At 35.7% G+C, this 15,826-nt stretch overlaps 2 protein-coding genes across 3 annotated transcripts in view; one reads left to right on the forward strand and one right to left on the reverse strand.

Annotated features, from left to right (window-relative positions):
• LOC137636507 (telomere zinc finger-associated protein-like) overlaps positions 1 to 7,171 on the forward strand; it is a 51,813-nt gene extending 44,642 nt beyond the window's left edge. For both annotated transcript variants that reach the window (XM_068368929.1, XM_068368928.1), the window contains exon 5: positions 876 to 7,171. In XM_068368929.1, coding sequence (XP_068225030.1) covers positions 876 to 2,336 — 1,461 coding nt within the window. In that variant the 3' untranslated portion in view covers positions 2,337 to 7,171. The remainder of the gene's footprint in view (positions 1 to 875) is intronic.
• A 143-nt stretch (positions 7,172 to 7,314) lies between these two features.
• On the reverse strand, positions 7,315 to 15,758 carry LOC137636509 (peroxiredoxin-like 2A). Its single transcript, XM_068368930.1, is given in 5 exon segments — positions 7,315 to 7,855; positions 8,843 to 9,113; positions 9,749 to 9,879; positions 10,424 to 10,591; positions 15,738 to 15,758. Coding segments are annotated over 4 exon segments (651 nt in total). The 5' UTR covers positions 10,545 to 10,591; positions 15,738 to 15,758; the 3' UTR covers positions 7,315 to 7,727.
• Positions 15,759 to 15,826: the final 68 nt, after the last annotated feature.

The raw sequence follows: 15,826 nt of genomic DNA on the forward strand, positions 1-15,826 counted from the left end.
GCCCGAACTAGTATCAGCTTTGCAAACCCTTTCACCATGTCAAGGTATACCACCAGGTGTTATCAAGTTATGGAATGATCTTCCTAATCGGGTAGTTGAATCAGTAGAACTTCAAAAGTTCAAAGTTGGAGCAAATGTTTTCATGTTGACCAGGCTGACATAAGTCTTTTTATAGTTTATATATGGCATATCTGTTTTTGACGTTGTTAATAGTTTATATAGGACATATCTGTTCTGACGCTGTTACTGTTTTTAGAATGATATATTGTTAATTTATTCTCCTCATTTATTTATTTCCTTATTTCCTTTTCTCACTGGGCTATTTTTCCCTGTTGGAGCCCTTGGGCTTAAAGCATCTTGCTTTTCCAACTAGGGTTGTAGCTTGGCTAGTAATAATAATAATAATAATAAAGGTTTTTATAACTAGTGTACAGCATATACATATTTTTCTGAAAAAGAATAAGATTCCTTGGTCGGTTTACTCAGTAAAAGTATGAAAAATTTATATATATATATATATATATATATATATATATATATATATATATATATATATATATATATATATATATATATATATATATATATATATATATATATATATATATAGAGTTTGTATACAGTACATATATAATTTTAATTACTATTTATTCTTAGTGATAATTGTACGGAGGAGATAAAGTTAAACCTTCCATCCTGTTCCTAAACCATCAGACATGAATGGCACCAATAGTCCAAGTACTTATTTTTACATATGTCATCATTTGACATCAGTATCTCAAAAAAGTTGTATAACCTTATAGGAGCCTGATTTATTTTTTCCTTTAATATCCCCAGTATTTTCGATGCCACTAAATTTTTCTCGTACTGAACAGGATGAAGATGATAGTGAAGTGTTAAGCAAGAGGAAGAGACCGCTACGATGCAAACAGTGCAAAATTGTGTTCCGAATTAGGGAGGACCTCGCGGAACATCTTCGCAACCACGGCCATAACTTTTGCTATCTGTGCAGCAAAGGTTTTCTGAGCACGAAACGCTACCACATGCACATGAGGATACACGACGAAGGTTCTTTGCTCTTTTGTACCGAGTGCCATTTCACAACGCACAGTAAGAGAGGCCTGGCCATCCACTGGAGTGCCATGCACGGGGACGACCAGCCGACCGATCAATATGACAGCAAGCTTCCAGACTCTGTGTCCTTACTGACTTGCGATCTGTGCGGTTTCCGCAGCAACCACTCCCGAGGGTTTAAGAGGCACGTGACTTGCATGCACTCGAGGAAAAGGTGGAGAGATTCAAAAGGACATCAGGACGACGAAACGTCTTTCTACAACTGCAGCATGTGCGACTTCTCCAGCAATTGCCAGACGGGTCTGAAGACGCACATGACTCGTAAACACATCAAAGATGCTCCCAATGATTCTGTCGTGGAAGAACCCGTAACCGACGTAGTCCAAGAAGGTGACACTTTAACTACGTACCATTGCTCTATGTGTAATTTCAGTAGTATTCATAAAAGAGGTTTTAAAAAGCATATGTCTTGCGTGCATTACAAGTTTGATATCAGTGTTGATAGTCAGATTGAAAACAATCTCTCTGGAGTTAACGATGACAGTTCAAAGAGATCTTTAAGATCTTGCAGTAGGGAACACAGATGTAAAAACTGCAACAGAAGTTTTGAAAATTTGAGAATGCTTCGTAAGCACGAAATTATTGCGTGTGGGCGATACGAGTGCAGGTACTGCAAGATGAAATACGGAGCTAGCGAGAGAGCCGAGTATTTAACTCATCTTCAAAAACACAGAGGTAATGTAGCATCCTATAATTGCAAGTTTTGTCCCTATGTGACGAACAGGAGGAGTAGTTTAGCCGATCACATGTGTAGACACACGGGTGTTTATCGTTTCTGTTGTCAGTGGTGCACCTTCAAATGTATCCGACAGAATCGACTTCAGGCTCATGTTTATCGGTGCCATCGAAATGAACTTAGGGAAGATGAAAGAGATAGTAGAAGTGGTGAGAGTTCAGGAAATGAAACGGAATTTTTCGAGTTAACGAATGAATCGGAAATGTTGGAGAAAGAAAATAAGTTGGAGCATAGCGAGTCGGTAATCGAACCGGAACATTCGGAGACTGAAATTGAACCGAAACGCAGGAAGGAGACAGGAATCAAATCGGAAGATTTGAAAATGGGATTCGTATCAGAACATTCGGAGACTGGAATTGAATCGGGAAATTTGGACACCGGAAATAAATCAGAACATGTGGCGAAAGGAAGTGTATCAGAAAAAGCTGGACCGTTTGTCTACATGAAGAAGTGGTGTCCAGAGTGAAGTATGAAAATGTAGATGAATCAGGAGTCTGAAAGGCAGGTTGACAGTTGAAAGAATCATTTCATAGCTTTCAAAAGAAAAAAAAACGTAGATTCGTAGTTTTCTTATTGTAAATTTATGGAAAATGAACTTCAGAATGCCATATTTTCATAGGGATTATTTAGATATAAGTTGTCATTTTTACTTGGTAATAGTGTTTTAGTCCTTGACTTTTAAGAAGCCAAAGAACTATATGTCAGGTACAAAACTCTTAAAGTAGTGAAATGCAGTCTGTTACTGTATCCTTGATGGATTTTTTTCTATCAAAGTAACTATATGAGGTTGGCTTTTTTAATAATTCCATTACAAAATTCCAGGTTTGATTAGGGTTTTTATTGTCGTTTATTCGAATGTATTCGAGTTATTTATAAAGCACCGCGCTTTCACAGCCTATGGTCCTCCATTCTCTCTACAGTCGGGGCTCTAAATAAAACCTGCAGCTGTTCTATTGTGCTAACCACCTTTACCACATGGTCTTTGTATTTCTGCAATTTTAACTTTTTGTATTCCGCACAATCTAGCAACTTATCCGCTTCTGTTTCCGCACAATTATATACAAAGTAGACTTCTCTTCATCAAGGGTCTTTGGCTCAATACCTTTTTACTGTACATTCCAAATTTTGCTTCATTAAACATTACTTGATTTTTCTATGCTTCACATATTCTGTTTCTTATTTCTTCTCTTCTGCAATCCTTCCTTACATCTTATCTTCAATCTAGATGCGAATCAAACAGTTCATCCCTCCCCCCTCTAATGCAAGCTTTCTGTTTTTACCTTCTGTTTGCTTCTATTTACCCTCGTTACCTCAACCCTAGTCAAATTAACTGTTAGAGTTCTTCTTCTTACAAGCACTTTCCATCTCTGCATGTTAATGCAGCTTCTTCACCGTTGCTAAGTGATATTTGCAAAACATCAGCTTTACCAAACTCCATTCATGATATTGTAAAATTACCAGCAGTTGAAAATTGGCATCGGTTTTACCAATCAAGAAACACGTTAACACCTTTTGTACTACCGGCCACAGACTAACTACACCTGCCAGTCGTGTGGGCTAACTAACGGTTAAAATTATTAACTCGTAACTTGTGACACTGGGAAAGCAAAAGCCTGTTGTATCCGTATCAATGTGGTTTCTATAAGAATAGATTCACTTTTAATCATTGAGTTAACCTTGCCAAATTCAGTAGTTCCAAACTTTTTTTTTTCTTCTTTTTCTTTTAATTCTGTAAAGATTCATTAAGCTAGAAAGAAAACGTCAGTCATTGTATTAAATAAAAAGGTCAATGTCGAACTGTTAGGTAAGTGAGAGATCCTGAAGTGTGTGAGTAACGTGTTACCTTTAAGTGCAATTAAATATTTTTAGCTGGTGTTTTAATCTTAGGTATTTTATAATGTGTGACTTGTTCAATTTTGTCCAGAAAACTACCTAACTGCATTTGGGGTGTCTTGATGCTATAATTATTTTAATTACAATTTTTTTTTATACTTGCGAGACCCTATGCCTGATTACAATTGGTGTGAACTGACCTTTCATGCATTTCTCTCCACGCTAAGATGTCGTGTCTCAAAACTGTTATGAAATTTTTATTTCTTCTTGTGGTTCTACGTCAATTTCATTCATTTGTTACTTAGTAATGTCTCAATGGATATTGGAACTCTTACTTTTCATGTCCACGTCCACATGCTAGTATACAAAAGCACTCCATATTAACCCTTTTACCTTCAAGGCTATTTGGAACTTTCCCACCCTTAACCCCCAGGCGTTTTCCATTTTCAAGCACGTTTCGCAGTATTTTTTTTTAGATCGCGCTGACAGCCTTAATTTTCGTCATAGAGAGGTCAGGTTGGTCTCATTATTTTGGAAAATGCATGAAGTTTCTCATAAAATCATCAAAAATGTGCAAAAAAAATGCAAACAGCAGCTTTTTGCAACAACGTACCGGTACGTCCATGGGGGTTAAGGGATGAGTTTTGTGAAACGTACCAGTACGTCCTTTAGGGGTAGAAGGGTTTAGGTAAATATATATTTGGAGTTTCTACTCAGACTGCTCAAGACTCTTTTAAGTAGACGGGCGCAAATTGTTGATGCCTATTTACCTTACATGACATTTTATTACTTGAAGATACTACTAATCTCTTTTGAAATGCATTACGTTTTTCAATTAAATTTAGTGGTTTTCCATCATGAAATTAGATAGAATTTATTAAGGAGATTAATTTTACTGTAATTGGTTCAGTAGTTATATATTCACATATCAAGGTACACTGAGCTTGTATAACCGTTTAATATTTACTGTTGTATTTCTTTTAACTATGTCTGATTGTCTTAAAATTCCAAGTTTAATGCTTCATACTACTATTAAATTTCCACTACAAATGATTTTATAAGTTTTTTAAGTGAAATATGGATTTTATAGCAAAAAGTAATTTATAAAATGAATTTCAAAACCCAAGTTTTGCATGAAAATCAGTTTAAATACGGCGCTGATTATTCATTTAAAAAGAAAATGTGCTGTACTGATATGATGAAGACATTCATCATCACCAATGAGTTTTTGGTGTGTCTATTTTTACAGGGTGAGACTGTTCCTTACCCCTTCTCCTGTCCAGATCTTGCATTTACATCCGAGACACGTCCCTCATTTGTGCAATTATAAGCTCTTCAAACCACACTATTTACTTGTGGGATGCACACTTATTAAATATTTCCAGGCTATTGCTGCTTATCTTCTTGACATTTATCTCACAAGTTAATGGAAATGTTTTTCTTCAAGGACCATCTATTGTGACTCGAGCTTTTAGAGTTGGTCCAGACTATTGTACCGAGGCCATCACTTACCCAAACCTCTTCTGACGTGCACTCATTTTATTTTTTACTGAACTTTCTCTTTTGCTTCATCATCGTATTTCTTATTTATACTTATTTCCAATCCTCTCTTTATTCTGTTTTTTTTTCCTGGGAGGAGCAGAGAGGAAAGGTCCCGTTTTGTTCCTTTGTTTTGATGTCGGCTACCTGCCTTGGTAAATAGATAGATTTAACATTTCCACATATTCTGGTTTTACATTTTAATGCTAGGCAACCTACAGTTGCCAGGGACCTCTCATTTTGCTTTCCTTTGTAGCATCAAGTATTACTAGACAAACAGCAAAGGACTCTGTGCTAAACATTGTTGAAAACCAAAATTCATCTCTGAAAATTTAGTAATATATCAACCAGTCTTCATTGTAGTAACTTAAGTGGCTAATTAACATTTCCAGTAACCTCTGCTTTTATATTGCATATCTGAATTGCTTGTCTTCGTAGAGACCCAGAAACATGTGGCAAATCTGCTCTGAACAATGTTACTGCGTTAATGTTATCCCCCCCCTTATAAAGACTTCCTTTGACATTGCGGTGACCTCATCGTTGACCGATTCTCGAGTTACTTTCAGCATTGCCTATTTCTGTTAGTCTTGCTTTTTTTTCTCTCTCTCTCTTTTACCCCCCCCCCCCTTTTAAAGATTTCCTTTGGCATTGACATTGTGGTTACCTCATTGTTAACCGATTCTCCAGTTATTTTCAGCATTGCCTATTTCTGTTAGTCTTGCTTTTTTTTCTCTTTAGTTTTAAAGACTTCCTTTGGCATTGACATTGTGGTTACCTCATCGTTTTCCGATTCGCCAGTCATTTTCAGCATTGCTTATATTTGTTAGTCTTGTTTTATTTTCTCTCTAGTTATACCCCCCATTTTAAAGATTTCCTTCATTATTGACATTGCGGTTACCTCACCGTTGACCGATTCGCCAGTTATTTTCAGCATTGCTTATTTCTGTTAGTCTTGCTTTTTTGTTACCTGTTAATACTTGCAAGGACTCTTGGCCATTTCTAGTTTTATTTGTGTTAGTCATTTCCTAACACTTTGTTATGCCAGTTTTCCCAGTTTGTTTTTATTGAGGACATTTTCTTTTTTTGTAGGAAATGTGGTTTTTTTTATTCATGCATATTGGAGAAATGTGATCTGGCAGAGATTGAAAGATATTTCTGGCGTAGATAAATTCAAGTGGTCTTGTTAATCAAGGTGTTCATAATCCAGCCATTAGGTACGCTAAGATATAAACACATCGGCATATCGCTCGCTTACGACAACGACGTCATAATTCAGAAAAATGTATGTTTGAGTTATCCATATAGACATACTGTATTCATCTTCAAATGCTGATTTTTTTTTGGCAAAAGTGTCATAATTGTAGCTAAAAAATTGATCGCTAGAGGCGCTTAATGTCCTAACGACATATGAGAGTGTTTTAATTGATTAAAATGGCTCTCCTGAAAAATAGCTAATTTTGAGTTATGACGACGACGTCGCAGACGAGCGGTATATTGTAAAGCAGATTTCATGTTACGAAAATTTTCGGTTTAAATTTCAAGCTTATGTATTAGTTTTGGAATGCAATTGAAGTTATTTAGCAGTTTCAGGAGAATAATTATAATTTAACCATACCGACTCGCATAAAATTTTAGACTAAGGGCATGTCTTTAGGGGAATTATTGTTATTATGTAGGTTAACAAGACCACTGAAGCTGTAATTGATTAAGTAGGTTTAAATTTCATATGTTAAGAACAAACCTCTCTGTCCATACATATGAGAGTTTAGGCTTTCATTCCATTGAATAAATAATGAAGAAAATATATGAACTTATTTTTTATTTACCTACAGAAGACAATGGTATCGCTTGTATGATTTCCATTGTTTATTTTATGTGTTCATCTATTAGTTTCCATGTTTTTATCAATGTTAATTGTATTATGAATGTTAATTTACCAAATTTATTCCCATTGGGTGGCCTAGTGTCATCGGCGTACTTCACCAACGGTAAAACAAAATATTATTGAATATCTAAATATTTAAAAAATTTCACATACAATTTAAACTAAAAGGAAACAAATAATACCTAAATACCTGAGAAATTTTATTACTTTACTATCTTACCCTATTAAGAAGTTGCGGAAAATACATCAGTTCGGAAAACGGGGTCAGGTCGGCGGCATAAGTAACCAGAGAGCAATCTTGTCGTTCCATCAAGCACGTGCTACTTTTGAAAAAGTTTGTACACGCACCGTCATATTTCAAATGCCCAATTTTTACTTATACTCGAACTGACCGCCGTAATTCCGATTGTATCACAGACGTAAGTATATTTACAATTACAAATGTAGAGTAATAACTCTTTAGCTTGATTTATGTAACTAGCTACGCATTATTGCCCCCCTCGGTTCGACTTTGGCTTCAAGAGAGAACATTCCTTTCTCTAGTAAATGAAGCTGCCTAAAATTTCCCCAAATTTTATAAATAGAAAAAAAAAATCTAGATTATTCTTTCGCTATCTTGATGTTCTTCAGGGCTTCTAAAAGCTCTTCGCTCTTGAAGTGGTCTCCAAACTCCATCTCTCTATGCTCGTACAGTATTCCTTGGTCCCCGGGGCCAAGCAAATACACACCTGTAAGTAAATACATTAAAATTAATAATAGCATTGACTTTACAAAGTCATAACTTATTGAAACAATAACTATGAATAAAATCGTTGGGTAAAACCCAGAATTTTCAAACCTTAACAAAATTTTCTTATTTCTGTATACTTGTTCCCATAAAAGTTAATGGACTTTATGCCCAAACAGTTAGCCCATGACCTAAGGGAGAAATTTATTTTTCGATACCCTGGCACGACATAGAATCCACATAGAGAGTTTTTCTATAATCTAACATATTTGCATATGGATGAAGAACTTAATCACATCATTATTATTACTAGCCAAGCTATAACCCTAGTTGGAAAAGCAAGATGCTATAAGCCCAAGGGCTCCAATAGGGAAAAATAGCCCAGTGAGGAAAGGAAATAAATAAATGATGAGAACAAGTTAACAATAAATCATTCTAAAACAGTAACGTCAAAACAGATATGTCCTATATAAACTATTAACGTCAAAAACAGATATGTCATATATAAACTATAAAAAGACTCATGTCAGCCTGGTCAACATAAAAACATTTGCTCCAACTTTGAACTTTTGAAGTTGGGAATTTGAAATACCTAAAATGGTAAATGCTTGGTAAAAGTTTGTTACTGTATATACTGTAGTTTTGCCAAAGGAATACTATATCCAAAAAATATTCTCGATTTTCAAAAGTGATAACCATCTTAGCACTGTGCAATGCACTGTTAGCTAACATCTTTCATTCAAGGGCTGCAGATTATTTTTGTTTAATCTAAAATCAAACTACTATAATATTATTATTATAATTACCAGCTAAGCTACAACTCATGACCATGTCTTCAATTCAATTCCCAGGAGCATCGTACAAAAGGGAACTTGCATTACAGCATTTAATAGTAGTTACAAGAATGTGAGTTCTATATATTTATCTTTAAGTAGGAAGTATTATAAAGGAAACAATAACTGGCTAAACCATCGGTTGCAGTCCTTACCTCCTAATAATGTTCCGTCTCCATTCAGATTACCCTCGACTCCCTTCTTATTTGCTCTCATTATATTCATCCAGACGCTCCATCGTAGCATTCCCGTTAGGAGCATCCGCCGCTCCTTGGGACCATAGAATCTGCGTTCTATGTCGAGGAACAGATCGCCATCGAAAAAATCCCTGAACTCCTCGGCACCTAATTCTTCATGGAGGACAGCGTACAAGGGGACATTCTTGGCATCGAATTCCCCCTTGAGACTGGAAAGTGCCAGTGCTTCCTAAAAAACAAAAATTTATATTTTATTCTTGAGTAATGACACTTTAATTTGGGTTTACAACTGAATTATGTACTAAGTTACAAAAATAGATGTTCACGTAAAAGGGGATCTACTGTATTTTACATGCTTTCTCTCAGTTACAGATGACCTTACAGACCCTAGTGCCTGGCTATACTATATATTATTATTATTACTTGCTAAGCTACAACCCTAGTTGGAAAAGCAGAATGCTATAAGCCCGAGGGCTCCAACAGGTTAAATAGCCCAGTGAGGAAAGGATATAAGGAAATTATAAGAAAAGTAATTAACAATTAATATAGAATATTTTAAGAACAGTAACATTAAAATAAATAAGGGATTTTGACGAAGGAAAAATCTATTTCTGGGCGAGGAACCTGTGTCGCCCAGTGAAATGCTCCTCTAGCACCATTTCTAAGGCATAGTTATTGCTGAATATACCAGAGAAAAAAAAGATGCATAAATATTAAATATATATAGACTATAAAAACTTGAAGAAAATAGCCCAAATTCACATATCCAATCCATAAACTGGAAACCATTTTTTTCCCAAGGAAAATATAATGGCCTTAATCAAACTAATAAATCACCAAGAACATCTGGTCCAAGATTCTTACCTCCCGGCACAAAGATCATCCGGGTCGTCGGACGGCCATTATGACTGCCCCATTATTCGTCCATAAATCTGAACCCACCAACGATGCCCTGGAGTCATTCAGTTTAGTTAACGGAGCCTTCGCTAACCATTCTGTAAAACAAAACAGTCAACCGTATTAATATAACATGTCCCTTGACACCGGATTTTTGTCTTTAGCACCTGACTTTTCTTAGATATATGATAAAAAATTGAGTTCTATCAATTTCCTTAACCTAGATTATAAAATTAATCTCGGGACATTTTATTCAAACATGCATAGATTAGGAACAAGATAATTAGTATTGAAAATATCATTTAGTGTAATTTACACGGGTTCCGCTAGTTATTATTATTATTAGCTAAGCTACAACCCTAGTTGGGAAAGCAAGATGCTATAAGGCCAAGGGCTCCAATAGGAAAAAAGTCCAGTGAGGAAAGGAAATAGGGATATAAATAAACGATACGAGAATTGATTATCAATTAATAAAATATTTAAAAACAATAACATCAAAACAGATATTTCATAAACTATGAAAGACTTGTCAGCCTGTTCAACATAAAAACATTTCTTGCAAGTTTGAACAGTTGAAGTATATGCTCAATGAGTTTAAAAGTGCTAGCAAGTGCAATATTACTGTAATTCCTTCATACTAACCTCTCGTGGCTCTTTCTGGAGAACTATGGAGAGCCAAGGGAACGTTGCAGTAGGCAACAAAGCCTGTTAAAGCCCCGGCAACTAACCAGGGCCAATTTGGCACCATTGTCGACAAGCTCATAACCTACTGGTTTATCTCTTGCGCAGCTCTTCCTTAAATAGTCTTATCTGAAACAGAAAATGAGATAAGAAATAGTGATTACTGAGAACTGAACATCAGTCTATATGCAGTCATGACTTGCCAAAATCACCACAAACTGACCATTATCAGCTGTTAAGATAAATCTAAAGATAACCATTCCTCTACATGACTCACTAAACTTTCTTGAAAATAACTTAGCCCTGTTGGAATTTAACCTGCTCATGTGAGACTTAACATTGTAGAGTTTCATAAGGTTACGGAATTTAACCTGCTCATGTGAGACTTAACATTGTAGAGTTTCATAAGGTTATAGTTCCTAACCAATAGTAAAATAATGTTACTAGCTTATATAACCAAACCTACAGTCAATTTTTTTTAGCGAGGCAGATTTGCACCGACTCGCAGGGGTGCCCTTTTAGCTCAGAAAAGTGTTCTGATCGCTGACTGGTTGGACAAGATCATTCTAACCAATCAGATAGCGGGAAACCTTTCCGAGCTAAAAGGGCATTGCTGCGAGTCAGTGCAAATGCGCTTCATTAAAAAAAATTGAGTATAGTCACTCATGATGGAAGGTGGGTTTATGAGCATAATAGTTGGTACATGAAAAATTATAGCTTTTGGACATTTTAGATGCTTACAGTATGAAGAAGGGATACAGTAAACCATTATGATTTATACGAGCTCAATATATTTAGAAAATACTTTAATTTTTTATTATTTTCAACAGCACTAATGTTTGTTCAAAACATTCGTTTCTGATTGGAAAGGCTAGGAAGGATAACCATGGCTTGTTATTAACACATCACTGATTTATAAACGATATCTCTTGGGATATTCCCTCCGGAGGTTAGAACTCCGTCATACCTCTTAAGGTAAAATTTCTCTGGTATATCACTTGCAGAAATATCCCAAGTAAAAGCTGCCGTTGAGGAACTTACTTAAGGATGACATGTCTCGAGCCCAAAAATTAGAGTAATCTCTTAATTTCACATTTTCCTATATGGAGTAGCAACATTACAAAGATACAACACTATTGTCCACGTGCAAGTTTACATTCATCATAAAATCTCCCAATGTCAGCGATAGTTGCTCAGATTAGATTAAGCAGAGTATCCTAATAATAGATTTATGTAAAACAAAAACCAACAGAAATTGTATGTAATTCTGCTATTATTATTATTATTACTTACCAAGCTACAACCCTAGTTGGAAAAGCAGGATGCTATAAGCCCCAGGGGCTCCAACAGGGAAAATAGCTCAGTGAGGAAAGGAAAAAAGGAAAATAAAATTTCTTAAGAAGAGTAACAACAATAAATATCTCCTATATAAACTATAAAAACTAACAAAACAAGAGGAAGAGAAATAAGATAGGAGAGTGTGCTCGAGTGTACCCTCAAGCAAGAGAACTCTAACCCAAGACAGTGGAAGGCCATGGTACAGAGGATATGGCACTACCCAAGACTAGAGAACCGTGGTTTGATTTTGGAGTGTCCTCCTAGAAGAGCTGCTTACTATAGCTAAAGAGTCTCTTCTACCCTTACCAAGAGGAAAGTGGCCACTGAACAATTACAGTGCAGTAACCCCTTGAGTGAAGAAGAATTGTTTGGTATTTTATCTTGTCAGGTGTATGAGGACAGAGGAGAATATGTAAAGAATAGGCCAGACTATTCAGTGTGTGTGTAGGCAAAGGGAAAATGAACCATAACCAGAGAGAAGGATCCAATGTAGTACTGTTTGGCCAGTCAAAAGACCCCATAATTCTCTAGCGGTAGTATCTTAACGGGTGGCTGGTGCCCTGTCCAACCTACTACCTAAGACTGAAAAAGATTAGTCAACAAAACTGATTTCCCTACACTAATAATTCATTACATTTTCTTTTGAAAATTATTTCACAACACAGAATTTTAGAACATCCTGCTCTTAGACTCTAGAAATATTCTAAATACAGCCGGAGGGTCTGTGTAGTACTGAATATCCAAAAAAATATGAAACATGGCATCATAAATATGTTTAACCCTTTAACCCCCAGGCTATTTGGAAATTTCCAACCCTTAACCCCCAGGGGGTCATTTTTTTCCCAGCACATTTTGCAGTATGTTTTTTTTAAATTGCTCTAACACCCTTACTTTTTGTCATAGAGAGGTCAGGTTGGTCTCATTCTCTTGGAAAATGCCTGAATTTCTTAAATAAATTATCAAAAATATGAAAAAAAAAATTTTACAGCATTTTTTTGAAAGGACGTACCGGTACGTCCATGGGGGTAAAGGGATGGCTTTTGTGAAACGTACCAGTACGTCCTTTGGGGGTAAAAGGGTTAACATATCTTGCACAATTGCAAAACCTTATTTAACTTCATTATATCTTAGAAAAGGATGCTGTATTGAGGCCTTTGCTCTTATTATGTGGTCGGTACGTGACTACTCTGAACTTTCAATTATTTACAAAAGCTCTCTTAGTTTTAAATCCCTTTATTCCAACTATCACCTCAACATCCTAACTCTATAGATTATTTAAATGGGGATGTGTGTGCCTCCGATTATCATCACGTCGATGCCATCTTTAATTCAGTTGTTGAGTCATGTTCATTAGTCGATTTTTGATGTCAAAATAGTCAAATTCTAAAGATATGGCTTTTACCACTGTAATCTATACTAATTTAAAGTAAAATCACATAGATATTATGTAAAGTTAGGCTATAGGCTAGGGAAAGCTGTACTCTACTAAATATAGCAACGAGTGAGTACTGTACTATAAAGTAATTAAGCCTACCGGAAACAATTTTTTATATAACTGTACCCATACACTACTCATGTGCGATTAATAAGAACTCAGAATCTTGGGTTCAGTTTGAATTAGGGGGTTTCCTATCTCTGGTAATGAGTAAGATCGCAGCGTCCTAGACCGAGTTGGGGGTATCGTAAGGCTCCAGTGTTTACTAGTGCCAGTGCACAAGTAATGCTTTACCCAATCTATTATACAATCATGATTCGATGAAATACGAGCCCAAGCTACTCTTGTCATAAAGAAAGTAGCCTAAGGCTGTCAAGCTATAGACCATTAACCAAATATACAGTACAGTAATTCAATACTGTACACTGTACTCCAATAAACCTGTATTACAAATCAGCATACAATAAACTGGTGATAAAAATTAATCAGATCAGCAGTAAAGAAAATGGCTTTCTTACCCGACGTAATGTCATCAGTAGGCTAACCCATCAAGTTGCGAAATTCCTACTTTTCCTAAACCTAACGCCAAGGCAATTCAAGTTGAGTAGTTCTATGGGGGCGAAAATTTACTACTTTTTCTAATTTTCATGCCAAGTTAAAAGTACTGTACATGAGCAATCAACTTATCTTACGGTTTAGGCGGTGTTGCTGGTAAGAAAGGAGGAATACCCAGGCACCTAGATTGGGTTCAATGTGTACGATTAGATAAGGACAAGTCCAAGGTTTCCCCTTGTCTTATGTTATTAACCGAAAGAATCAGTATTGAATCCATATGAAAACAATGCCAATAACATAATTGATGGAAGATGCTTGGCCATTTCATGTTCTATATGAGCTCACATACCATCAAGCAAGCACGGTAAAATTTCTCTGTAGAAACGACAGTTTATATTACAGTCAGGACCGCAATAAAGGGGTGCTTCCTTGATCTCTCAGTCGTCAGGCACACAAGGCAAAATTTCTTCAAACCATACCGGACCATCACACAAGCAAGAATAGATTATTTTTCTTCTGACTTGGCTGTTGGTTGAAGGCAAAATTTTTTCACTACTGGTAGCTGGGGAAAATAATACCTGCCATTTGAAAAATTATAGCAAGTTTGGCAGAAAGACACTAAATTATGACGCAAAAGGTGTGCTTGACACTGCCCTGATCCAAGCTACATTTTGTGCATTTTTAAGACAGGTAATGAATGACTTTTAGCTAAGATTATGTTAACAAAAAGCTGGTTTATAAAGAATATATAGCTTAAATCTGGACTAATCCTCATTATTTTATTAACATAAAGCTTATTATTACAAATATCCTATGCAAAAACCATCTGTTAGTAAGGTAGGTTATTCAAGATGACTGAAGCCAGAGGAATGATTCATATAACCTAACCTAAGGTATTACATGTTACTGTATACCATAACCGGTATTATTTTGAAGACAGGACTGTGCTTGAAGAGTTTAAAAATACGTTTATCTTACGTTAACGTGTTCGAAACAAATCTGGCCCTTATTTCCTTCGAAAATACGATGCCAGTATAGGGGGTTCGCAGTGAGGGACACATTATTTTAAGGTAAGACAGGACTGTACTTGAAGAGTTGGAAAATACGTTTATCTTACGTTTACGTGTTCCAAAAATCTGTCCCTTAGTTCCTTTCGAAATACGATGCCAGTATAGGGCGTTCGCAGTGAAGTAAGGGACACCGGTAAAATTATAGATCCGGACGGGAGAATATTTGTGCAATTTTCCATGGATTTATTATGCATCCCAGAAATTATTGTATAGAGAAAAGTTTTTTTTTTTTTTTTTTTTAACCATTATTTACCGTTTCCCTACCCTAAATCACATGTTCCTACTGGGTGTTCCCCATTATCAGCAGGTATATATATAGGTTTCACCAAGTTTATATTTGCAGTGAAAATAGTGCTATTTTCGAAGAAAACAGGGTTTTTTTTTCTACAGGAAACATTTTTTTTCTTGGGTAGTAATGATTTTCCCATCCATAACTATAATAAAACCCCTTACACAGCACTCTGGGTTTCGTTAGGTTAGTATGCATCCTTGTAATTCCATCCCTTTGTGTTTATTCCCAACAAAATTCCAAGTTACTGTTAATCATGGACGGAAATTACACTAAAAACTTACGAAAGACTCATTTTCACAGAAATTATTCGGTAAATTTGTATTGTATTACAGGGTATGATTTTCGAACAGAAAATATATGATTTCCTATGGTAAATAACGTGATTTAACCGAATGATCTTAATTTTTTCTATAAGAAAAAGTAGTTGTTTTCCTAAGTTACATTGCCCTGTGATACACTACAATGAAACCAATTATTCGTCCTAAACTACCGGCATATCCAATCCAACGTTTGGTCCACTGAGAAAAATTATTTAAAAAAACACATTGCACTCAAAAGGGTGGACTTCTAGCTATTACAAGTTACTTAACTATCAAACTTTAACATGCGCTATGCTATAATGCTAATTAGAAAATTAAATTAACCACATTCTCTAAAATACTATTGCTATTGAC

The sequence above is a fragment of the Palaemon carinicauda genome, unplaced genomic scaffold, assembly GCF_036898095.1.
Source record: "Palaemon carinicauda isolate YSFRI2023 unplaced genomic scaffold, ASM3689809v2 scaffold316, whole genome shotgun sequence".
Classification (NCBI taxonomy): domain Eukaryota; kingdom Metazoa; phylum Arthropoda; class Malacostraca; order Decapoda; family Palaemonidae; genus Palaemon; species Palaemon carinicauda.